Source organism: Xenopus laevis, chromosome 6L (genome assembly GCF_017654675.1).
Source record: "Xenopus laevis strain J_2021 chromosome 6L, Xenopus_laevis_v10.1, whole genome shotgun sequence".
NCBI lineage: Eukaryota > Metazoa > Chordata > Amphibia > Anura > Pipidae > Xenopus > Xenopus laevis.
Genome location: NC_054381.1, coordinates 8,611,066 through 8,637,134, shown reverse-complemented (window position 1 = coordinate 8,637,134; position 26,069 = coordinate 8,611,066). Strand labels below are relative to the sequence as shown.

Here is a 26,069-nt window from a genome sequence, read left to right as displayed (position 1 = left end):
GATAAAATTGGGAGGTTCATCCCATTAATAAACTAGTCCCCCCATGTTATATGTTCTACTGAGCATTTATTTAAAATTAAACAGATGCCCTAAATTATCTGAAGTTTTTCTTAGCTACATTTGACATGAAAGACCACAATTGCATCTCCTGATTTAAAAGATCTGACTTCCAAATTAAATTTCTGAGCGAGACCTGGTCATTACCACTGGTCTTCTTCTTCTTCTTCTTATTATTGAATGTTATATATCTGAACCTATGTATCCTGCTTTTAAGTCATTTCAAAAATTGGATCATTCCTGTATTTCTCCAGCATTGGGCAAAATCAATTCAATGAGATAAACTTATCTCCTATTTTTGTTCCAGATTTCCCCACAGACTTCTAATGATTATAGAGGATATTTAATAAGAAAAACTTATATCATGGTTTATCTCAACAAAGCTTAATAACAGTCTTTGGGGAAATTTGCAAAATAGCAGCAACAAGTCGCGCATCAAAATTAATGTGAACGCCCATTGACTTTATTGCATTTGAACCAAATAGTCGTCCGCATAAAAATTGATGCTTGTGTCAAAATTGACATCCGTCAAAATTATTTTGATGCCCATTGACTTCAACGACTTTCTTGAATTTTTGCCGATTTGCCCATCACTACTGGCCCTTTGAATCTCAGGTATTGGAGATTCAAAAAATTCAATAGGGCTTATTTACTAATACCACTATCCCATTACTGCACTGATAGCAACTTCGAAATCCCACCAACTTTAATGGAAACTTAAAAATGTCAAAAATGAGACATCAGAAATGCTGCATATTATTATTTTGTATTTTCCATTAGGGCCCATTTTTTATATCAGTTGTTTAGCCTGAGTTAAAGTTCTCTTATGTTCTGTTGATAAATGTTGCCCTGGAAAGTAATAATCACGGTGTTGATTTTAGAACTGGATGTGACTATCGTGAAGGGCCTGAAAGATGTGTCAGTATTCGCAGCAGAAGATGTCGTGTTTACGTGTGAAGTGTCCCACCCTGATGCCAAGGATGTAGAGTGGAAGCTGCAGGGGATCACTCTGGGGAACAACGAGATGAATGAAATCTCGGTGGAGAAGGGCAAGATCCATAGGCTGAAACTGAGCAGTGTGACGCTGGATGATACAGGCAGTATCACCTTCAGGGTTGGACCGTACACATCAACAGCAGAACTTACAGTGAAAGGTAATAATTTAGCATGGTCAGTATGCTAGGAATAACATTCTGCTTCTACAAGATCTTAATCCATACATGGAAACACATTAGAAAAAAATACACAATTATTTGTATGTCTACCTGACAATTCTCTTACTGTATGCATGACATGTTAATGCCTACTCCATCTTTTGACTGCCATTGAGCTGCTTATGTACGACACAAATAGCAAGGTCATGACAGGACAGGACATACGTGTTATTTATATGTTTCACACATTTCTGCTCAAAAGTCCTGCCCTGTAACTACAGGTCTATCCTGCTGCGGACTGCATTGACTTGAATGTTTCTGCTGCTTCTTGCAATGGAGTGTGTAAGACACTGGAGATAATTGAAGTCACATAACGGCTGCAGTCAGTTTCTAATACTGGCTAGTTCCCTTTTTTATATTGTTTTTTGTGTACTTGTACAATCAGACCTTTGGTGCTAGGGAAACATGTTTACTTTCAGGAGCTTCCCCTGCTTTTGCTTTTGGATATGGACTCCCATGACTGCCATAAATCAAGTCTATTTACTAGAAAGAGTCACATGACTAACATAAAAGTGCTTTCTTCATGCAATTTCTCTCCAAAGCTACAGACAAAAGACTATATTCAGACAAAGTATCTTTAAGAAAAGAGATCTCCATTAGCAATTCTCCTTATCGGTTGACTTGATGACTTTGTGAGACCTTCAAAGAAAGACCTTGTTGCCACAATAGATTGCAACTATAGATTGCTACCCCAGTCAGAAGCCAAAGGATCCCCCTTGTTGTACATGTTCATCTAGAAAATAGCAACTCACTGTAAAAAAACAGCAATTACAGAGTATTAAATATCAAAACCCTTCCATGAGAACTAACTCCACTAGAAGGTCTAGAACATTTTATAATGAACTCTCTGCCATTTCAGCCCCACTTCCAATCTTTACTAAAAACCTTCTGGATATGCAAGTGGAAGAAGATGGCTCAATTGTCCTTGAATGTGAACTCTCCCGGCCCAGCGTTCCGGTGGTGTGGAGGAAAGGCACAGAGCAGATATCTGCCAGTGCAAATTATGATATCAAGGACCTGGGAACTATCCAGTCGTTACAAATCAGTAACCTCAAACCTGAAGACTCAGGTGTCTATACATGTGATATTGGACATCAACAGACAAAAGCAAAAGTAACAGTCACAGGTACAGTTCTGTAAAATGCATATCAGTAAGATGGCAGTCAGGCTGAATAATGGCTTGGCAGTATTTACAAAGGAAAATTATATTGGCAAAGATAACCCAAAGGCATACATTGCAGTCTGTCACCTCTGTTTTATTCTTTGCATGACTTCTATTATGTTTACTTTGCTTTTTTTATTCCTCTTTCATCTTATGACAACATTTTATTTTCTTTATCTCTCTACTATTAACAATAGACTGACTTTCACTTAATAGAAATCTTTCAGTATTAAGGAGGAAAAAGCTTTGCAAGAAATGCCATTCAATATTGCAATGACATACAGAGGAAGAGTAGGCCCAGTCTGGGCCAATTTAGAGAATTCCTTGGCAATGGGCCATTTATTGTTTTAGGAGGATTAAGTGAAGAGCTATTGTGCTATTGCTTTGCCTGCCAATGCCATTGGTATCCTCTTCTTCCCAATCTTCCAGTTCATGTATGCATATTCTTGTCATTCCAATTAATCCTTGTGTCCATCATATTTCAAAATTACAACAAAGTATCTTGGGGAGCATCCAATGTCATTGCCTCTCTAGAGCAAGCATAGAGGCCACCGCAAAATAAGTCAACTCCACATCAACAAATGATGATTCATTTGAAACTACTGTAATTACTTTGCTAGATGGGTTCAATGCATTTGGAGTAGAATTTCAGAGCCAAAAGACTGAACAGAACCATCCAAGCCCATTGCTAATAGTGATGGAAGGGAGCACTATAGCAGCATTTTGAAAGTTGAACATTTTTTCTTATAGTAGTGCATATTACTTGGGCAGAAAAAACTAGTATGCCCTGTAGAAGTTGAACCATCTCAATCTGTATGAAACCCTATATTTACATAATATCTTTCATAGAAATATTACATTTAAGGGATTATTTATTAAAATATGAATGTTAAAATCTCGAAAATTTCTGTTTTTTTCACTATAAAACTCAAATTTTTAGAGAAAAAAAACTTGAGCAATTTGGGAAAAACCCAAAAATTTCAAGTGATTTGGGCTTCGCTCAACTTTATTGAGTTTTTCCATGATCGATTAAATCGTGTTTTTTAATTAATAAATAAGCTAAAATCGGGCATGGAAGTTTGGCTGTGTTTTTTATTTTAATAAAATATGAGATACGTTCGGATTTTAGTAAATAATCCCCTGTATGTTAGTGAATCAAAAACAGAAACATGTTTTGAAATTCTAAACAATTTTTTGAGCACAGTTGTTAGTTCTAGTTTTTGAAATCTGCAAAGGAAGTAAGTTAACAGCTTCCTGATTGTTCTCTTTATAGATTCTTCTTCTTATCTTTTATGTAAACATTTGTCTTATTTAGCTGTTCACTGTTATTGTCTACCTTGATGTCCTCTGGAGCACATTTTAATTGTCCAAAGTAATATTTATGTGTGTCCTAAAGGACTTCCACCTTCCACCATTGCATGGGTGTCTGTTTGTTGGATGTTAAAGTGCTGTCTACATGTGTGGGCCAAATTCACATATCTTGAATTACTTACAATTGAATATTTTTTGGGTAATGCCTGACCTGCTCTGTTATTATGTTCTAGCCCTCCCAGTCCAGATAACAAAACCTTTGCAGAACGAACATGAAGAAGAAAACAAATCTGTTATTCTACGGGCTGAGATCTCTAAATCGAATGCTCCAGTTCAGTGGGAGAAAGCTGGAGTAACTCTTCGACCGGGTTCTAAATATGAAATGAAGCAGGATGGTCAAGTGGTAGAACTTCATATACACAAACTTCAGATGTCTGACGCTGGAGAATATACATGCGATACAGGGGACCAGAAATCAGTGGCTAATGTCTTTGTTAAAGGTGGGTGTGAGCAAAATGAGGATTGTATTGTAAGATGTTTAATGCACCTTGCAACTGAATGATGAAATTTTGAAGTATAGCCTTCAAAAATGTCTTGGTTTACATTTTCTATAAAATATATATAGGATTGGGGCAAGGGTTCTTTGTTTTAGTTCATACCCAATGTTATACACCCTCGTAAATTCAAATGTGTGTCATAGAGGTGCCATGAGTTGACAACCCATCATGTTTAGGGTTAGGTATAAGTGAGCCGGGCAGACACAGTTTCTCAATACTTAAACATGGCTAAAAAATGAGAATTCAATGATTTTCAAAGAGGGTTTATGGTCTGAAAACATTCAGCCAAATTTGCTTTAGTGAAGGGTCTTTATCTAGTGATAATGTTATAGAACAGTTTGTAAAATGTTACTCGGACAACTGAGGAAAAATATTCATATTCGTTGGTCATCTTCATATCAAGTTGGTTTATTAAATTAAGAACAATAAATATTAGAAGCCATTGTTGTAGATGACATGTACATTTCATAAGCAAATATCTCACAGTGGAAAGCAGATGTAGATAGCAGCAGCTAAATGTACATTTTTTCCAAATCTTCTGCTTCAGAGCCAGAGCCGTTCATTGTTGACCAGCTTCAGAACATTTCTGTAGAAGAAGGAGAAGATGCCATCTTCAAATGTAAAGTGTCCAAGGAAAATGCCCCAGATGTACAATGGTACCTAGCTGGTGTTCCCCTGCAGTCCAATGAAATGAATGAGATTTCGTGCCATAAAGGGAAAATTCACACGTTAACACTAAAAAAGGTGTCAATGCAAGATACTGGGATCGTCAGTTTTAGAATAGGGCAGAATACAACGACTGCCGAGCTTAGCATCACAGGTAGAGTATATGGATAAACTGCTGGCCTTTCCATTGTAATTAATTATCCACTATGTTCAGACGTCTGGTAAATAGTAAATAGTAGAAATAAACAAAGGTAGTGCTTATTTTTCTGACCCCAATATTATATTATAATGTCAAATGCAGCTGTAGCCTTGACGTTTACCAAGAAACTTCAGGAAGTTGAAGCAGAAGAGCAAGGAGTGGCTGTGCTTCAATGTGAGATATCCAAGGTCAATGTTCCAGTGGAATGGAGAAAGGGATCCAAGATCATCCTACATGGTGGGCAATATGACATCAGCATGAATGGATCTGTCCACACCTTACGCATTAAGGACCTCACCGTGGAGGACTCCGGAGAATATAGCTGTAGTGCCGAAAGTGAAATAACATCAGCCAGACTCCAAGTCAACCGTAAGGAATCTATCCTATCGCTCATGATAATAACCACAATAATATTTGCAACCAGAATGAACTCGAACAGCCAACTAAACCTACTAATTCATATTGTGGCAATAATTAATTAGTTTCAAAAAGTCTTCATATAAACATATGAATTATAGCTACAAACTAATTCAATGCTAGAAAAAGTAAAACAAAAGAAATAGTCATAAACAATATAGGTTTTCCCTGTATACCTATAAATCCTATCAGCATGATGATATAGATACCATCTTTGAATCTGAAGGTCTTTGTAAAGTTACCTAAAAACAAGGATGAAGTTGGTACATGAATTTAACAGTATTCCAGTTTGAGGTCCCAAACTTTAAGGTCCCAGATTTTAAGTCCTTAGAGAAACTCGCTCATACCTTGTAATATGTCAATCAATTCACTAACCATTATTGATTGGTGTAGCTGTATTTCTGGATTGCCCATTGTAGTGCAAAAAGCTTATTAACTTGTGTTCCATATTGACTAGAGTAGAAGGCATTGGCATACTATGTCTCTTTGTACCTTTCCTTTGTGTCATTTAGCTGTGAATTCATGTCAAAGAACTTGGTATTTCCACTGTATGTGCTATGTAACACTAAGAGGGTTATTTACTAAACTGTAAATGCAAAAATCCAGAAACATTTGTGATTTTTTAGTATAAAATCTGACTCTTAAAAAATCACGAATCTTTCAAAATTTATTATACCCCGAGGATGGAAAAAGTCAGAATCAGAAAATCCAGCATCTCAGACCTGTCGAGGTTGCATATAAGTCAATGGGAGAAGTCCCAATGATTTTTTGATGTGTGCTGTGTTTCGTGCAATACCCCAGAGTTTTTGGGGTGGAAAACCAAAAAAATCGTGAAATTGGAAAACTACATTTTCAGGAAAATCTAATAATAAATAAGCGGAAAAAAACCCGTCCGGATGTAATTAGAGTTTTTGGCAGAACATGTTGAGATAAATTTGGACTTTGATAAATAACCCCCTAAACATTCATCTATTTCCAGATGTTAAAGTAAGTAATATTTAGAATAAAGGGGACATTCAACATCAGCAATTTTCAGGTGGCCTTTCTTATCTTTCAGATGTGTATTTGACAGTTATATTGAAAGATTGTTTATACATTTAGCTGTGTTGTACTGAAGGGAGGGAAGAGAGAAGGAAGAGGCAAGTTTATCATTCCGAAATTATGAAGACAAACATTTGTGACCAAAACTAATATGACCAAAGATGGCCACTATGATTGTTACAAAGCACATTGGTCACCATGGGTGTCATTTCTTCCATTGCTATTAAGAGGGATAACTTTTACTTTGAGATGAAAAGTTGTGTTGCACATTCAGGCAATATTGGACACAATACCTAAAACTCATTATACACATCAAAATCTAGGTTATTAAACAAGAGGGCCATATCAAGATAACCTTATTGTTACTGACTCACATGAAGTGCTCCAGCAGATTGGTTGGCCAAGCATTGCACCATAGTGCAATGCACTCCTTAGCCAATGGGATTTCCTCCTGGTCTGATATTAATTGTGAAGGTGTCCATTTTTGTCCTATCTATTATTCAGGGGAGGTCAAATTGACAGCCAGTGCCTGGCACTGTATGGCCACTGTTAGTGGGACAAACACTTGGGGCAAAAGAGAAAGTGCATAGAAGGAGAGAGAGAAGGGTATTAATTAGCTTATGTAGACAATTAATGACGTCTTGATGGCTATAGTAGAAACTAGAGATGAGCAAATTGTTTGGCCAAGTTTCACCACAGAAATGATGACAATAGACTCCAATAAGAGAAAAAAAGGCACGCGGACAAAAAAATGTCAAAAAAAAAATATTGTTGTCCATAGACTTTAATGCATTTCGGCTAATTTTCGCCACGGGAAATATTTGGCAAAGGGAATTGGGTCAAATTCATCATCCCTAGTAGAAACTATAACTACCCGACCAAAGATATGAAGTGAACTTCAAAACCATTGACTTACAAAGAAAACACAAGGCACAAAATAACACAAAGTCCCAAACACATGCCATCATTTTATTAAAGGGGAACTATCGTGAAACTGAAAATTTAATATAAGCTTCAGCATACTAAAGAAACTTTGTAAATACAATCAATTAAATATGCTGCATAATTTCTAAAGTAATCAAGTTTACTGTATGTTCACTATCCCTCTCTCATCATCTTTTTCTCTTCATTCTGTCTTCATGCAGCAGTTGGGTGTCAGATATTCATTGACAGTTAGATCCAATATATCTTATAGGTGGGGCTTCCTTTCCTAGTAGATGAATTAGAGCTCAGTCAAATAACTGATTTAAAATCTAACAAAATAATGGCCTTTTGCACAAATTCTGCATGTAGAGAGACATGATGCCAGGTGATTTTAATAGATGAGCTCCAATGCATCTTCTAGGCAAAAGGAGCCCCCTTATAAGATATATTGGATCTAACTGTCAGTGAATATCTGACACCCAACTCCTGCATGAAGACAGAATGAAGAGAAACAGATGGCGAGAGAGGAATAGTGAAGATAAACTTGATTATTTTAGAAACAGTACAGAATTTTTAATTGATTGTATTTGGAAAGTTTCTTATTTCAGTATGATGAAGCTTATATTAAAATTCATTTTCCGTGATAGTTCCCCTTTAAACAAAACTGGTTATGGGGCAGCTGGGCTCTGTTGTCTATGGCCCTAGAACAAGGGGCTACCATGTTAAATGATTTTCTGACTCTGACCTGTGGCTTTAAATGGACCACCTTTATGACTTTTGCACAGTAAGTTCTTAATTGCTTATAGACTTCAAGGTGAGAATGTTTCTCTGGTGTGAAGTTGGGCTCCATCCCAGAAACAAGGAGCTGCTGCAAGCTGATACAGATGTGAATGCAATTAAAATAAACTATGTTTTACTTTCCAGGACTACCTGTTACATTCACCCAAGAGCTTCAGAATGTGGAACCAGAGGAAGGAGGCACCGCCATATTGGAGTGCAAAGTATCCATACCCAATGCCCATGTGGAATGGAGAAAGGGAGCTCTTGTTTTACAACCTAGTGCTAAATATGAAATGAGACAAAGTGGCTCCGTCGTTGAATTGCTTATTCACAACTTGGATCTAGAAGACGATGGGCCCTACACATGCAGTACAGACACCGCACAAACAACAGCCTCTGTTTACGTTCAAGGTAACACAATGCTTCTCTTCCTACTAATGCTTTGGACACCAGAAATAGATACATCACTTTTGCTTATGCATCTGGCGCATTAGTAAAAGGTCTTCATTGCAGAAGTAGAACCAGGCACCTGAATGACCCAATGCAGAAATATTTTGGAGCTCCTGTTAGAGGCATAAGTGACCTGCTACATTCCAAATCTAGTTCACTAACATTTGGAAGGCTGTGGGTTACTGGTGCTTGATCTGTTGAATGGTAAAGTTCTAAAAGATCTCCAATATTAGGGTCAATAACAAAAATAAAATGATATGAAATTTAGGTACAATATCTCAATGAAAACAGGTTGATTTTTCCTGCGTCTATAAAAGTATGTGAGTGTTGCATTTGTATGTAAGTGCCAAGTGTTTGTGTTATAAATTCATTTTAAGTATTAATTCCACCTGGAACAGCTGTTCTACCCCTCTGTTTACACTTCTTGCAAAAATATTTGCCCAGGAAAAATGCTGGTTGCAGATTCATTTTCCATAATAGTTCTTTCCTATTGCAAAAACAACACATTTTATAAATATATACAGCGGGGAGACCAAAAGAGAGTTGATGTTTCTTGTTCATTAATATTCTATGTTGGCCCAAGAAACACTATGAAACACTATGGGGCACATTTACTAAGGGTTGAATTTTGAAGTTAAAAAACTTCGAATTTCGACCATCGAATTTGATACTTCGATAGCCAAAGTATTTTTTAGATCGAAAACTGACGTTTTCGAGCGAAGTAAGAATCGTTCGATCAAACTTTTCGAAGGATCGTACAAAAGAAAACTTCGACTTCTAAAAACTTAGCCAAAGACTCAGAGAGGTTCTAGTTGGTCCCCCTTAGGCTAAACAGCAATTCGGCAGGTTTAAGGTGACAAAGTGTTGAAGTCGAAGTTTTTTAAAGAGACAGTACTTAGATTTTTGAATGGTTGAATTTGCGAAATTTTTTAAATTCGAATCAAAATTTTTGCCTATTCGATGGACGAAGTACCCAAAAATGACTTTGAAATTTGACGTTTTCGACCCTTAGTAAATGGGCCCCTATCACATAATAATTGTCCATAGGAACAAAGGACTTCAAAAGGTCTCTTTTTTTAAGAGGTACAACCCCTTTTCTCATTTTTTTCTTTCTATACAGTCTTTATTACCTGATGATAAATTAAGTACACATTTAGCTGACTTGTCTCTTTTCCGAGTACACACATCTAGTTTAATGGAACATTTTGAAGGTGCCACCATGGAGCTTGGTGGCCTTATTAATTTCTTCTGGTCACCTTCTAGAACTAACTAAAAGAAGAATAGTTTTCACTGCTATTTAATGCCTTTTTTTGTTTGATTTTGAAACCTGCCACAGAGGGTAACCTAGAGATAGTTACTGGTTTAAAGAACATGGACGTCTTTGCGGGGGAGACCGCCACATTCTCCTGCACGCTTTCCACACAGGGCACGAGGAAGGTACAGTGGTGGCTCGACGGGTCTCCCCTGCAGAACAGCCCAATGAATGAAATATCTGTGCACAACGGCAACGTTCACAACCTAACCCTAAAAAATCTGGGAACCAATGACTCTGGCGTTGTCACCTTCAAAGCTGGGTCCCTTTTTTCTTCTGCTAAACTTTTAATTAAAGGTATATAAAAAGACTAACGTGTATAACCAATGGTTACTTGACTTACTTCTGGTGTTTCCCTATGCAGAATGTAGAATCAAGCTGTTAATAGTTTATTATATTGAGGAGTGAGGACTACATGAGATATTTTTTTTTAATTGCATTGCATTCACAGTAACCAGATTTTAGTAGGGTCAAAGGGGACATTTGGATTTAGGATTCCAAATCAGTCAATAGAACATGGTCAACATGAAAGCTATTTAATTACGATTAAGATTTAATTAAGAGTGTATTACCTATTCTGTATACTCAATAGCAGATGAACTGTTACCGTAATTTCTTTTACTTATTTGTAACCTTGTTATAAGCTAAGGGGGCACAGTCAAACAGGTAGAGGTTTAGGGTTCCAGGTACCCCTGGAACTATAGCAGAGTGACTGTTACTCAAATGTTTCTATATATCTGTAACCTTGTTATGAGCTAAGGGGGCCCAGCCTGAAGGTCAGTTAGGGGGAGATTTGGGGTGAGTGTTTATTTGTACCCTGAGTACCCCTGGAACTATAGCAGGGTGACACCCCAATGTTTCTATATATCTGTAACCTTGTTATGAGCTAAGGGGGCCCAGCCTGAAGGTCAGTTAGGGGGAGATTTGGGGTGAGTGTTTATTTGTACCCTGGGTACCCCTGGAACTATAGCAGGGTGACTGTTACCCCAATGTTTCTATATATCTGTAACCTTGTTATGAGCTAAGGGGGCCCAGCCTGAAAGCCAGTTAGGGGGAGATTTGGGGTGAGTGCTTATTCGTACCCTGGGTACCCCTGGAACTATAGCAGGGTGACTGTTACCCCAATGTTTCTATATATCTGTAACCTTGTTATGAGCTAAGGGGGCCCAGCCTGAAGGCCAGTTAGGGGGAGATTTGGGGTGACTGTTTATTTGTGCCCTGGGTACCCCTGGAACTATAGCAGGGTAATTGTTAACCAAACATTTCTATACAGTTGGAACCTTGTTATGAGCTAAGGGGGCCCAGCCTAAAGGCCAGTTAGGGGGAGATTTGAGGTGAGTGTGTATTTGATGCCATGGGTACCCCTGAACGTGTTATGATCAATAACTTACTTTTTAGGTCCATAATGCAATCTTTTACTCTACCTCAGTTTGTCAGCCACTGGCAATTTTATTGTTTTCTTTTGACAGCAGAATTTTTATCAATGAGCAATTTTACTTGATCCATTTTTCCAAGGGAAATAATACTGCTGTATGCCAGTTCACTTCAATGTCTGGTCTGTTTTCTGTTTGAATTTTATTAACATTTGGATTTCTTTTTTTTCTTTTTTCATGAGTCGTATTTTTTCTCCAAAAATTCCAGTTTAATTATTTATATAAAACTCTGCAAATTCGAGAATTATAAGAGAAAAAAAAAGGCAAAAAACTCCCAGTGCAAAACCAAAAATGGAAGTCAGTTCTATTGGATCTTCTTTTTCAACTATTCAGACTTTTAGATGTTAGGGGATTTTTTTAGCTAGTAAGTGTCGGAAAAACTTAAATTTTTAGAGGTTTTAGAGGTTTTTATTTTTTCGTTAGTGCTTTTTATATTTGTATCTTTTAATAATTTACATGGCATTTGTGATTTTCGAGAAAATTCGTTTATTCGTGGTTTCAAAAAACTCTAAAACCACTAAACTGAGAATGTTGAAAAATAGGCCTCATAGTGTGTCACAGAGTCTACATACAGTACTCTGCACTACATCTATAGGAGAAAATCCGTCCTTAGTTGCAACGGAGATGACAACAGCTTGCTTCTAGTGATGGGGAAACTACCAAGTGCCTTAGACATACTTCCAACTTGAATTTATGAAGAACTAATGCTGTCTGCTGCTTTTGCACAATTTATTCTTATTTACAGGCTTTAAGCACCTGCTGCATCCATGCAAATATCTAACCGAATGCTTGAGTCATTTCCAAACATCACTTTCCATTCATTAAACATCCATAGGATCTTCTAAGAAGAATTTTTCACTCTTCTTTTTATGTGTATTCAAGATACAGAGAGCAGGGTTATAATCCCATTATGGATTTCAAGTCATTTTAAAGTAAAGTTTGAAATAACAATTGATTTATTATACATAAAGGGGGTTATTTATTAAAGTCCGAATGGCAAAAACTCTAAAAATTTGAGTTTTCTTTACTACAATTTTTAGTGGAAAAAAAACTCAATTTTTTTATTCTTACCACCGAGGGGTTTATTTATACCCCCGAGGATGGAAAAGGTCTGAATCTGAAAAATCCGGCAGGGAGAGGTCCCTGTCCTATTCAGACGTTTCTATGGTCTGCGCTGGAATTAGGGATGCACTAAATCCAGGATTTGGTTCTGCTTTACCGGACTGAATCATAATCCTAATCTGCATATGCAAATTAGGGACGGGGAGGGAAATCATGTGACTTTTTTTTCCAAAATAGTGGATTAGGTGCATCCCTAGCAAGAATTAGCAACGAAATCGGATTATTTTTTCAGGCAAAAATCTTGGACAAACATAAAAAAAACTGGCAAAAATTCAAATCATCCGAGTTTTTTTCAGAATTGCTAGATTCTCAATTTTCCGAGTGATTCTGGGAAAACTCGATGTACCGAGCGATTCGGGGAAAAACGTGATTTTCTTTATGTTTGTCCCCGATCCAATTAAATTGTGCTTTTTCAATAATTTTGTGTCCAATTGTGGCTCTATTCTAGTCCAATTCCAGTTTGGTCAGACTTTTTGTTATTTAAATAGTCAGAAAAATGTTTACATTAAAAAAAAACTAGAACAATCCTATCCTTTGTGAGGAGCAGGCAGATTTTTCAAGCTGACAGTTGCCATTCTGGGCATGAGACCAGATAGTTGAGCCATGATACATTCATACATTTCACAAAACATTGCTTGAGGAATAAGAGACTATTGACAAGTTTAATTATAATAAGGTGACAATTAATATAATATTTTAGAAGGTGGTTAGGAGGAGTGCACTACAGCATTAAATTGACATTATAGTGTCACATCTTTTTAGCTATGGTGTGATGTTTATGTTATTCCTCTGTTCAAGCGGTTTCTTTCTGCTGAATTCCACTTGGTACAGGGAAATTGCATTGGGGAATATAGTTTTATGTTATCTATGTCTATGAGCAAACATTGGGGGGTTTTCCTGCTTAGCTGTGCTTATAACATGTCTATTCAGATTTATGGTGTCTTACTCCATGCCTCATCTATCATATTTGTTTTATAAGGAACTGATTTATATAATAATTCACTGGATTTGGATTTTGGCTGTTCCGTCACTAAAATTGCTAACAAAGGCTTAATCCACCTACCATCCCGCTTGCTGGTTAACGCAAATCGCTTAATTGCTTTTTGCCAATAAAAAAAAAAGCTGTCGTTGTCATTTTCATCAAGACTCTTTAATGCATGTCCAATCTGACATTGGTTGACAGATCCAACCATTGAGGTGGTCAGCCCAATGAAGGACCTTGCCATTGATGAAGATGACACCGCAGAGTTGATCTGCCAATACTCTAGGCCAGTGCAAGCCCATTGGAAGAAAAATGACCTAGAAGTTTGTGCCGATGGGGAGCGAATCACAATCGAGCAGGACTGGAATGTAGCCAAGCTGACCATTAGATCTGCAATCCCAGAAGATAGCGGAGTCTATGTGTGTGAAGCTGAAGGCACTAGAGTTGTGGCAATGCTTGATGTTGAAGGTGAGGTCTTCCAGCACCAGTGGAAGACTACCTGCCTATTGCTAACAATACATTGCACCAATCCACCCATTTTGTTTTAAAATAAGAAAACAATAACATGTCATAGAAATTTTTAATCTCAAACAGTATATTCACTATGTACCAGCCCAAACATTAATAAGCTCCTTTGTCTTTCAGTTGGTTTGGAGATATAGTTCACAGAATTGGGTAATTATTTAAAAAAAATAAAAAAAAAATAGACATTTGGAATACGGATATTTTTAGTTAATTTCAAGTGAATGTGAACACCAGAAAAAAACTTAAGGTCAGATTTATCAGGGGTTGAATTGAAAATTCAAATTTTTAAATTCAAATTTTGAGTTTATTTTAGTGTAATTCGACTAGGGAATAGTCTAAATTCAAATTTCAAAATTTACCATGTACTGTCCCTTTAAGAATTCAAATTAGACTATTTGCCATCTAAAACCTGCTGAATTGGCGTTTTGGCCTATGGGGACCTCCTACAACCAATTCGCAGTCATTTGATGGACTTTTGAAAATATTTTAAACAAATTCGAACTAATTCGATTCAAATTCGATTTGAGTTTGAGGTCGATCCTATTCACCTGAATATAAAAAATTAGATTTTTTTTAAAATAAATTTAGATTGGCCTTTTTTTTTTGAATGTCGAGTTTTTTGAATGTCGCGTTTTTAGAAACTCCCATAAACTCTAAATTCGACCCTTCATAAATATGCCCCCAAGAGTCAGGATTATGTTTTAAGTGTAAAGGGACAGATGGTGGGATAATCTTGTGATGTATGGTTTCAGGAATAATAATCTTACAAGGTCTTGTTCAGCCATTGCTATGAAGCATAAATTAAGAATTTCTGATCTAAATACATTCTGTTTTGGACAATATTTAATTAATAGAGAAGTATCATTTTTTTTAAACATTTTTATATTATAGCAGTGCAACAGTTTACAATTAAAAGACTTGACTAAAATAGCTTTTATATAAGAGGTGTGAAGAAAACCATCCTTCAATGTACCAAGTTTCATTTCAGTGACACTGATCTAATTAAAATAAAAAAAAAAGTTTGCTTTTACTTTTTAAAATATTAAAAAAAACCTCATGTAGATGCATAGACAAGCTATAGTGTGTGTGGTGGAGTGTATGGAATATACTAATGGGAAAGAGAAAATGATCTGTTATAGTTTTTTAAAGGTGAGTGGAACAGTATTAGGGGTATAAAAAACTTTTAGGAGCAGTATACCCTGTTTTCACCTTTCGGTCAATAAAATTGAAAGTAAAGTCACATTCAGCTTCTTGTTCATAGGAGCACAATCTAAACAAATCAGCAGCCCACTGTAAAGCCCTCTGTATAAACAAACCTCTGCTTTCCTGGAGCTGTAACCTGCTAGTAGATAAAGAGCAGCTCATAATAAAGAGGGCTTCTCAGTGGACTGCTGACTTGTTTTGTGTTCATACAAACCAAAATAATAAATAATTAAGTAGAATTTAAAAATTTCAATTTCCTAAATGAAACAATAGGAAAAATATTTGTTGAGTAGAGATGCACTAAATCCAGGATTCGGTTTGGGAGTGGGCCAGGATTCATCCTTTTTCAGTAGGATTCGGCCGAAACTTTGTGCCTGGCCGAACTGAATCCAAATCCTAATTTGCATATGTAAATTTGGGGTTGGGAAGGGAAATCATGTGACTTTTGTCACAAAACAAGGAAATAAAAACAATTTTTCCACTTTTTTTTCCCCTGTGCCTAATTTGCATGTGCAAATTAGGATTCGGATTTGGTTTGATATTCTGCCGAATCTTTCATGATGGATTCAAGGATTTGGTGCATCCCTAATGTTGAGTACAAGCTTTATTAATTAAGTCAATGTTGAAAAAAGATGGAAAATGCCCCTACCAAATGTAACACAAGAAATACACCAGGAAAGTATATATTCAATAAGATTATTTGCAGTATTTGAGTATAAAACTCAACTAAAATATGCTGATTTAGTAGGGTGATGCCATAAATGCAATACTTGCTCATGATCTAGTAACCCAAAGCAGCCAATCAGCACTCAATGACTAATTTGATTTGATTGGTTGTTCTGGATTAATTTAGTTACAGTTGTGTACTACAGTAAATTTGTAAATTGTTTCTGGAATTCTAATGAATTGTGAATGTCATACACGACTTTCTACCACCACAATGTGCATGTATCACACCGGAGTGTTCTGGAGAGCTTCTGATCATTCACTGAAATCAGGCCACTGAATGAATTGCTATAAATTATTCAATTTGTTCTTACTCCTTGTACTACTTGTACCTTAGTAGTTTCCATTCCATATGAGTTTTAAGGTGTAGAATTTTTAACAAACTTGGGATCTCAATGGCTTGGTAAGCGAAACAACTCCAACTTTAATTTGTTCAATTTAGAACCCAAAACCATTCTTTGGGGTTTGTAAACTAAACTTTTCTTGAAAAAATACTTATGCTACTAATTACCCTTTTTCTGTGTTCGATCCATTGTCTTAATTCAAATAGTTCCGCAATGTATTGCTCTTGCTAATCATGGCCTCACCTTTTTCTTTGCCTTTATTTTTTCCATTTCAATTTATTTTATATTGTAAACAAAATGGTCTTCTATGGTCTTTCATTTGCCAGACATTCATATGGTCATCAATAGCTAAAAAACTAATGCACCCCATATTCTAGAACCCATCAAGGGTCTTCTTTCGAGTCAATACCGATAAAATCGAAATTGAAAAAAAACACAATCTAAATTTATTCTAAAAAAAAAAAAAATTCAAATTGAACTTGATTTAATTTGATTTGAGTTTTTTCACCAAAAAAAAACAACAAGTCCACCAAACGACTCAAAATTTAATGTAGGAGGTCCCCCATAGGCTAAAACACCAATTCAGCGGGATTTAGATGGGGAGTAGTCGAATTTGAATTTGATTCAAGTTTGCAGCTCAATCCTATTCACCCGTTTTAAAAAAAAAATTAAATAAATTTGGATTGGTCGTTTTTTTTCGAATTTTGAGTTTATGGGAGTTGATTGGAGTTTTTAGAAACTGCCTTAAACTCGAAATTCGACCCTTTATAAATCTGCCCCTTATGTTCTGTATATTTGATCCACCAGTGAACCCAAAGCCTTTCTCAGTCTCACTCAAAATCACTAAATAAAGGATGAGTGGGTCTTCATGTGATACAGCGAAACTATAAAATGCTTTGCTCTGAGCTGCTACTCGATAAGAAATACATAATGGGGCTGATTTAGGTCATCTATAAATTATCTATAAAAACAACAGTGACATTTCTCCAGTGAGATAAAAGGAAATTATACTTTTTTAATGAACAGAGATGATTTTCCATAAATCCAACCATCTTTTAACAGATGGTTAAATGCAAAGGCATTGTATTGTGCCACAACGAGGGACAATGAGGGACTCCTCAGAAATGGAATGTTCCATCAGAAAAGACCAACCTGGGATGTGATAGTTGCTTAATCCTTATGGCTCTGTGTGTGCCCACATTCAATTCATTCCTTGGCCCAGTGGGCAAAATATTACATGAGCCATAATTAAGCCCATATCCAAATTCCATAAAGATCTGCTTGCTTTGGAAGTTTGTCAGACTAGCAGATGGTCGGAATGGAAAAGAGAACCAACCACTAGTGATGGGCAAATTTATTTGCCAGGCACAAATTTGCTGTGAATTTCCATGCTTTGCCACCGGTGAATAAATTTGCAAAATTGCTGCGAAATTTTTTTTGGCCTCGGCGACAATTCCGATGCTGGCGACAATTAAAAGCGCACATTGATTTTAATGAGCATCAAATTGTTGCCGGAATGGGAATTGTAGGCTGCGTTTTGCTAATTTTTCATCGTTTCGCAAATTCTTCAGGAAATTCACAAATTTTTCGGTGAAACTGGAGAAATTTGCCCATCACTACCAACCGCTGTGTTAGGCTGGTTGTCTTTCATAAATGGAAAAAGCTACACCTCAAAACTAAAGGGGTTATTTACTAAGCTCCGAATACCTGAAATTCCCCAAAATCCGAAAAATTTGTGATTTTTTTTTTATAAAATCTGACTTTTAAAAAATCACGAATTTTTCGGAATTTATTAAACCCCGAGGGCTAAAAAGCCAGAATATAAAATCACGGCATCTCAAACCTGTCGAGGTTGCATAAAAGTCAATGGGAACAGTCCCATTGATTTTTGGTTGTGTCGGGGGTTTGGGGAAATTTCACTATGTTTTCGGAGCTTTCGGAGGAAAACTCTGAAAAATTCTGAGTTTTCGGTGAAAATTCACAAAAAAATCAGAGTTTTTAGCAGCCGATATTGAGATAAATTCTGACCTTGATAAATAACCCCCTTAGCCTTTAAGATCTAAAAATGAAAGATAAACCATAGTCCTAAATATATTATATTTTCCTTGAATATACACTGTATAAATGTCCTGTGTAGGTTTTGTTGTTGTCTTGATTTTAGTAATCAAGGTTTTTCTTTTGTTTATGTTTTTTTTTTTTTTTGTGCAAAAGCCAAGAATAAAGTACTGCAAGAGCTGGAGAACATAGATGCAGTAGAGGGAGGTGAAGCTCTTTTTGGGTGTTATTTGTCTAAGCCTGAGAGCTACAACTATAACTGGCTGTTAGATGATGAACCTGCGAGGACATCAGAAAACATTGAGATGATTTATTTTGAAAAGGGTCGTAGGCATCTTCTTTTACTGAAGAACCTCACCACTCAAGATAGCTGCAGAGTAACTTTCATAGCGGGTGATGCTGTCACTTCAGCCTTTTTGAATGTGCAAGGTAAGCACTAGAAGTTACACTCGGCTGAAATAATAATGCATTCTTTCATCATGCATTTATATGTGACGTTGGGGTACTGTGAGGTAGACCCTCTGAATTTATGTTTTATTTTACTGCTAAAAGTTTTTTTTTAATCGCAACTTTGAAATTAAAGGGCAGATTAATCAAACGTTTACCAAATCTTTACCCAATTTGACATTTTTGCAACAGACATTGCAAATTTAAATTCAGGTTTTCAAAACTCAAATTTTCTAGATTTATTCATCAGAAACTCGAATGAAAAAATTCAACATATAAAAAGCTAGCAGCCAATGGGAGTTGTTTTTTTTTCTAAATTCAAGCTGTTTTTCAGCTTGGGTTTTTAAGACTAATTCTAAATTTGGCAGACTTTTTTGACTTTTGAAAACCAAGACTTAAGGGGCAGATTTATCAAGGGTCGAATTTCGAAGTTAAAAATACTTTGAATTCGAATATCGAATTAGAACTTTTTTTCATCAAATTTGGCTATTCTGCGGTCAAAAAGACAGTTAATTCGAAGTTGTAGAATCCTATTCGATGGTCGAAGTATCCAAAAATTACTTCGAATTTTTTTAGTTCAAAAATTCCCTCGAATTCACTTCGACCCTTGATAAATATGCCCCTTATAAATTTTGGTAAAACTGCCCCTTAATATTTAGAAAAATGAAACTGCACCCATATGATTTTGACTTGTTTATATTTTCAATGTTCCCATAACTAAAGTCTTGTACTATGCTTCTGCATTCTTATAAATGTGTGTCTATAAAGAGTAACAGTAAAAAGATTAAAAATCAATATTATAAAATCAAGGTGCTAGTTGCTTTATTTTTTACAGAATAAATGAATTTCCATATAGTAATAATAATAATAACAATAATATTTAAGCATAGAAATTATCTATAATTCGACTAACATTTTTAAGATGTCTTTACAACATCTTTGCAGTTATTATTTTTACTTTTACATTGTATCATGTATTTTAGTTTTCTTCCCCAATGAAAAAATCATTTTGAAGACACTCTTGGGGGGTTATTTACTAAACTCTGAATGCCAAAAACCCGGAAAAAAAAATCTCAGACCTGTCGAGGTGGCTTATAAGTCAATGGAAGAAGTCCCAATGATATTTTGATGTGGCTGGGTTTTGTGCAATAATATGAGGTTTTCAGGCAAAAATCATAAGAAATATGAGTTTTTGGGTGAAAAATCCAAAAAAATCCTGAAAACTGCATGAAAAGTTTGACAAAATCTTCCGATTTTTCACGCAAAGCAAATTTTAGGGAAAATGTAATAATAAATAAACCTGAGCGGATTTTATCGGAGTTTATAGCAGAAAATATTGAGATCAATTTAGACTTTGATAAATAACCCCCTTAGTCCCAATATTGGAATGTTTGCAAAACTGCTTGTAAATGTAAAACCTGGCATTAATGCTCTGAGTATAATTTGTATTATCGGCTACAAGTTCCTATATGTTCCAACTTCATGCCTGAGTTGAATTTGTGCCAGCGTAATCATATTTGTTTACCATTTTCTAAAGCAACTCGTTTGGAAAGTGCTAATTAAGTTGTCAGATGGTATCATTCTTATGATGGTTGAACATTTTAATACCAGAGTCATTTGGGAGTAGAGTGAAACACATTAACATCAGTAATTAAATTATGTTATTTTTTTTACTATATTGTTATTCATCTAATGTATGGAAATTAAAATTTGCAATAAATATACTTTAGTAGGACCTTTCCTTCAAAATATTTCTTAATACATTTTTGTACTCCAATTGTTTTGAAAATATATTCAGAAAAATAATTTTACAATACCAAATTGAAAATACAGTACAATAACATAAATACTGAAAAATATTCCCTGTTTTGTTTAAATGGGAGGTTGGTGGTATTTTCTTTTTGTACTATATTACTAAATGTCTTTATTCTGATTATTGAATTTCTGCTTTTTAATTTATAATTTACAGATAAGTACAACTTTTCTTGTTGTTTTTAGGGATGCACTGAACCCAGACATAGGATTCAGTCAATCCCAATAATTTTTGCAGGATTTGGCCAAATCCTTTGTATTCAGCTGAATTAAATCAAAACCCTTAGGGGCAGATTTATCAAAGGTCGAAATTCCGAATTTATGTGTATTTTTTTTTATTCCAATAAATTGGAATGTACTCAAAACTCAATGTTATCTCATTTAAGAAAAAACTAGAATGTATAAAATTCAAACGAATGTTACTGATGCAAAAACTCGAATCGAATTCAAATGAACTCGATTGGAGTTTTTCTCAGAAAAAAATTAATGTCAGGAAGGCTATTAACATTTTCAAATAGGTCAAAGGGCCTCTGCCATTGACTTGTAAATTAATTTGGCAGATTTTAGGTGACAAATATTTGAATTAGAACTGTTTCCAAGGTTAAGGTGTAATAAATCTCACATTCAAATTTACATTCGAATTTCTGAGTTTTGACACTAAAAATTTCAAAAATTAAAATTTACCATTCGAACTTTAATAAACCTGCCCCTTAAAGTCACTGTATGACTTTAAAGCTCTGTACAACTTAGCCCAATATTTTACTGTTGACAGATAGAATTTGATATTTGGTCGAACCCAAAATCCAAAACACTATTAGGGGCAGATTTATCAATTCGAGGGATAATCCAAAACACTATTAGGGGCAGATTTATCAATTCGAGGGAATTTTCAAAGTAAAAAAATTTGAAATTCGAAGTTATTTTTTGTATACTTCGACCATTGAAAAGGATACTACAACTTCGAATTCGTTTCGAAGTAAAATCGTTTGAATATTCGACCATTCGATAATCAAAGTACTGTCTCTTTAAAAAAACTTTTATTTCAATACTTTACCAAATTAAACCTGCCGAAGTGCTATGTTAGCCTATGGGGACCTTCTAGAGCATTTTAAGTTTTTGAAAGTTGGCGTAAAATCATTCAATCAATCGATGAAATCCTTCGAATCGTTCGATTAGAAGGATTTAATCGTTCGATTTTACTTCGACCGCAGGATACCCAAATTCGATTGAAAAACTTTGTCTTCGATATTCGAAGTCGAAGTATTCTAATTGGATGGTCGAATTTCAAAGTATTTTTAACTTCTTAAGATCTGCCCCCTAATGTATAAATGAGAAGTGGTCAACTCTGGATTTCTGTTAGGTGATTCCAATGGTAACCAATAAAAATTACAAGTTTGGGAGTTTTAACCTTAATAAAGCAAGTTAAACTGAAAGATTGCCCTTATAACTATGCAACTGATTGTTTGCACAGAATATCAGTAAATGTTCTTAATGCATTGATCTGCATGAATCTCTTTTTCAGTCTTAATGAAAAAAAATCCATTGTAAAGTCTAAAGTAAATAATAAACATAAAACATAAAATTTTTAAAATCTAAATAATGTTTCTCTCTGTAATTATTTATATAGAAACTTATATTCTTATATATAAAATTGAAGCATAACTTATTTTACTATTTAAAATTGTCTTTTTTTTCAAACTGAAGTCCTCATTCAGGCCTACAAATGTTTCAAATTTGTGTTGGGTTATTACATTCAAAATGGCAAAAAAAAAAGTCTTTTATTTGGGTGATCCTAAAAGTGGCCATTAAAATACTGGTTTGGTGGTAAATAGTAAGCTGTAAAGAACTTGTTTTATATTCACTTTTTGCCAAAATTTAGAACATTGAAATATGTGTTTGAATCCAGGATGGCGCTTGGAAGTTCTGAAGCCTCCTGTAGACACTGAAGTCATTGCTGGTGGCCAGGCAACCTTTAGCTGTATGCTAAGTGAAGCCATTCCAGTAAATGAGGTTGCCTGGTATTTTAATGGAGTAGATATCCAACCAGATGAAAACTGGGTAATGCAGGTAGATGGAAATGAGTACAAGTTAATTCTTAAAGATGCTCAACTACATCATTCGGGAGAAGTGGCATTTGCTTCAAGAGATGTAGTGGCATCAGCCAAAATTTCTGTTCTTGGTAAGTAAATTCCTTGTTGTCTTGAATTATATTAATGAGAAGAAATCAAACAGCAACTTTTTGGTCTCTCTCTTTCTAGAAGCTTAAAAACCAATATTTACAGACCAAAAAAATGTCTTTTGTTCGGCATCTTATGTTCTTCTTTAATAAAATGTAGAACACCATGGCTTGAAATGTGTGCTGTAAATCACCCAACAAACCAGATATTTCACATCACTGACTATTTATCATAGCATTATACTCATTGGGACTCTGTTGTGCCTTTAGCCTTACCTGACCCTCCAGAAGAGCCAGAAATTGTAAGTAAAAGCAGCCGGTCTTTGACACTCTCTTGGTTTGCACCGCTGAGTGATGGTGGTTCTACCATCCTAGGATACAATGTTGAAATAAAAGCCCCTGGTAGTGAATGGAAGCAGTGCAACAAAGACATGATTCAAACCATGGAGTATGTTGTGGATAACCTTGTACCAGGCGAGGCCTACAGATTCCGTATTTCTTCCATAAACAAACATGGAGCTGGGGAACCTGTTCATTTACCTCAAACGGTACAGCTAGGTGAGAGTGAGTGGCCTTTGTAGCACAAAACGCAAATAAAAGATGTAAAAAAGCTGTGTAGAAGATCAACGCTCGCATGGCTTTTTGATTAATCAAGTCGAAGGAACGCATTTGTTATAGACTACATATATTAAAGAATTCACCTTCTTACAGCTGAGGAGACTATATGCTATCACTATTTTCAATGGTTGTCAAAGTTTTGCTGTTCTAAGCTTGAAATTGAATTATTCACTTGAGTTTTTCTTGACCTTAGCAGTTGGTGTCTATTTCCACAATACAGGATTTGTTAGCTTTGCCACTGCATGGCTTTGAAGCAGTTTAATGTGTATGCTTACAGACCCTTTACATTGTTGTACATACTGTTCCTCTCTTCTATTTCACATTTATAAAAAAAAAATATTGATTTTAGTTGTTGTCTTTATATTATATTGGGATTCGGCCGAATCCCCGAATCCTTGTTGAAAGATTCGGCCGAATACCGAACCAAATCCGAATTTGCATATGCAAATTAGGGTCTGGAAAGGAAAAAGTGGAAAAAATTCTTCTTTTGTAACAAAAAGTCACGTGATTTCCCTCCCCTCCCCTTATATACATATGCAAATTAGTATTCGGATTTGGTTCGGCCAGGCACAAGGATTTGGCCAAATCCGAATCCTGCAGAAAAAGGCCAAATCCTGGGTGAATCCCGAAACGAATCCTGGATTCAGTGCATCCCTACTTTATATATCTCGTACAATTTTGTCGTGATAATCAGACTTCAAAAGTCATACATCCACTTTGTTAGCTCAGTGGTCAATTCGATCGCAGCAAGTAAATGCTTTCCTGGTATTTTTTCCTTTCGAGACTTCTGAAGTTTGGAATAGTGTACTTGGGTGGGTGGATCACCTTTAAGTTAACTGTTAGTATGTCATAGAATGTTATAGAATTCTAAGCTACTTTTCAATTGGCCTTCATTTATTTCTTTTTTAGAGTTTTTGAATTATTTCTTTGAATATTATTTCTGCTTTTCATTGGCTCCTTTCCTACTGTCCAATATCTTACTGGGTATCCATTATCTTTTGTCAGTAACTATGCAGCATGTATATATATATCTATTGGTCATTTGACATGTTCTTAGGCATTCTCCACTCTATCCAATCTCTGCTTCATTCTGACATTTCTAGCTAAATGCTTTTTTTTTTTCTCGTCAGACAGGTCAGACAAATATTGGACCCTATGGGGGGCTGTCCCCAACCGAGAAACCAATTTATGCATGGACCATATGATATACGCCTTAATTCATTAATTCTTCTTGTGGATATTTTGTGTCATATTTGTACTTTGCATCATGTGGTTTTGATGGAATTTGTTCTAGATTTATGGTTAACATATTATGATCAAGGTGTATGTCCTTTGATTGAACACTGTAGGAAAGAACAAGTAAAGTATTTTGCCAAGGATCACATTGATTTGATTATTAAAAATAAAGCTACATGTAGCTACACATGCTGATACTTCTATGAGAATTAAATGCATTCTTTCTCTTAAAATGCACAATCCCAAACCCCCTCGTAAGTCACTACAGACAGACAATACTATCATATAGTACAGCATTAAATAAGCTTGTTTATTGCTCAATGTTTCTACATATCTCAGTCTTCTGTAGAGTCAGTTACATGTATTTACTTTATATTGCAGAGCACCCTATCACCATAAAACGCCCATTGGAAAACAAGAGTGGAAAGGAAGGTGAAACTATTCGCCTTGAGTGTGAATTCTCTAAAGAAACTCGGGACGTCAAATGGATGAAGGGAAGTGAAATACTGACGTCTGGGGGAAAATATGAGTTTATTTGTCAAGGGAGAAAACAAGTTCTGATTATTCATAATAGTTCATCAATTGATCAGGGCTCCTACACATGTGCAACTTCATCAGGAGAAAAGACCACCGCCACCATTTCTTTGGAAAGTAAGCTAATTATTTTAAAGTTACTTATGGCTTTGTCTGGATTGGTTGAGATTGGTTTTCTTTTCCCCATGTCTGCAGTGCCAAAAAAGAATATATAACAAATACCTGTAAAAACGAATCCAATTCTATGATTGATTATTAACATTTTTCTCGTTTAAATAGAAACTGATGGGGAAAGTTCACTTGAATTTACCTATTTCTCAAGCTGAGAAATTCACTTGTCATTCCAATGAAACAAATATTTTTTTCTGAAATCAGAGACATATTCTAGAGAAAAGTGGGTAAAAAATCATATTGCCCATGAAAATATCAGCATAATGTCCAGGGAAATAACATTTTTCCTAGAAATGTAATAAATATAATGTTTTATCCGTGAACAAGAAGGTAAGCGAATAAGGGAAAAAAGTCTAGTGAAATGTTGTCAAAAAACTGTTTTCATTGCTAGTCAAATAGGAATTGGACGAAAAAAATGTTGGCTAAACAGGCAAACAAGGCAGAAGAAAGGGAAATGGGTGAGAAAATGACAAAATGTTGCTTTTGATATTAGGCCTTTTAATAGAATATGTAAAATACGTGTATATGCATGTTTGTAATGTCAAATATAGACAAAGTTTGAACCCAGTTCTATAAAATTCATGTCTTAAAACAT

The 26,069-nt window shown here is 35.4% G+C and overlaps 1 protein-coding gene across 1 annotated transcript in view; it reads left to right on the top strand.

The window, feature by feature from the left end:
* The window catches only part of LOC108718692 (obscurin), a 235,192-nt gene that overhangs the window by 119,813 nt on the left and 89,310 nt on the right, over window positions 1-26,069 (top strand). The window contains exons 72-83 of the mRNA XM_041565749.1: window positions 939-1,211; window positions 2,131-2,397; window positions 3,978-4,244; window positions 4,849-5,121; window positions 5,269-5,535; window positions 8,473-8,739; window positions 10,115-10,387; window positions 13,829-14,095; window positions 18,637-18,909; window positions 22,646-22,918; window positions 23,186-23,473; window positions 25,151-25,420. Coding sequence (XP_041421683.1) covers window positions 939-1,211; window positions 2,131-2,397; window positions 3,978-4,244; window positions 4,849-5,121; window positions 5,269-5,535; window positions 8,473-8,739; window positions 10,115-10,387; window positions 13,829-14,095; window positions 18,637-18,909; window positions 22,646-22,918; window positions 23,186-23,473; window positions 25,151-25,420 — 3,258 coding nt within the window. The remainder of the gene's footprint in view (window positions 1-938; window positions 1,212-2,130; window positions 2,398-3,977; window positions 4,245-4,848; window positions 5,122-5,268; window positions 5,536-8,472; window positions 8,740-10,114; window positions 10,388-13,828; window positions 14,096-18,636; window positions 18,910-22,645; window positions 22,919-23,185; window positions 23,474-25,150; window positions 25,421-26,069) is intronic.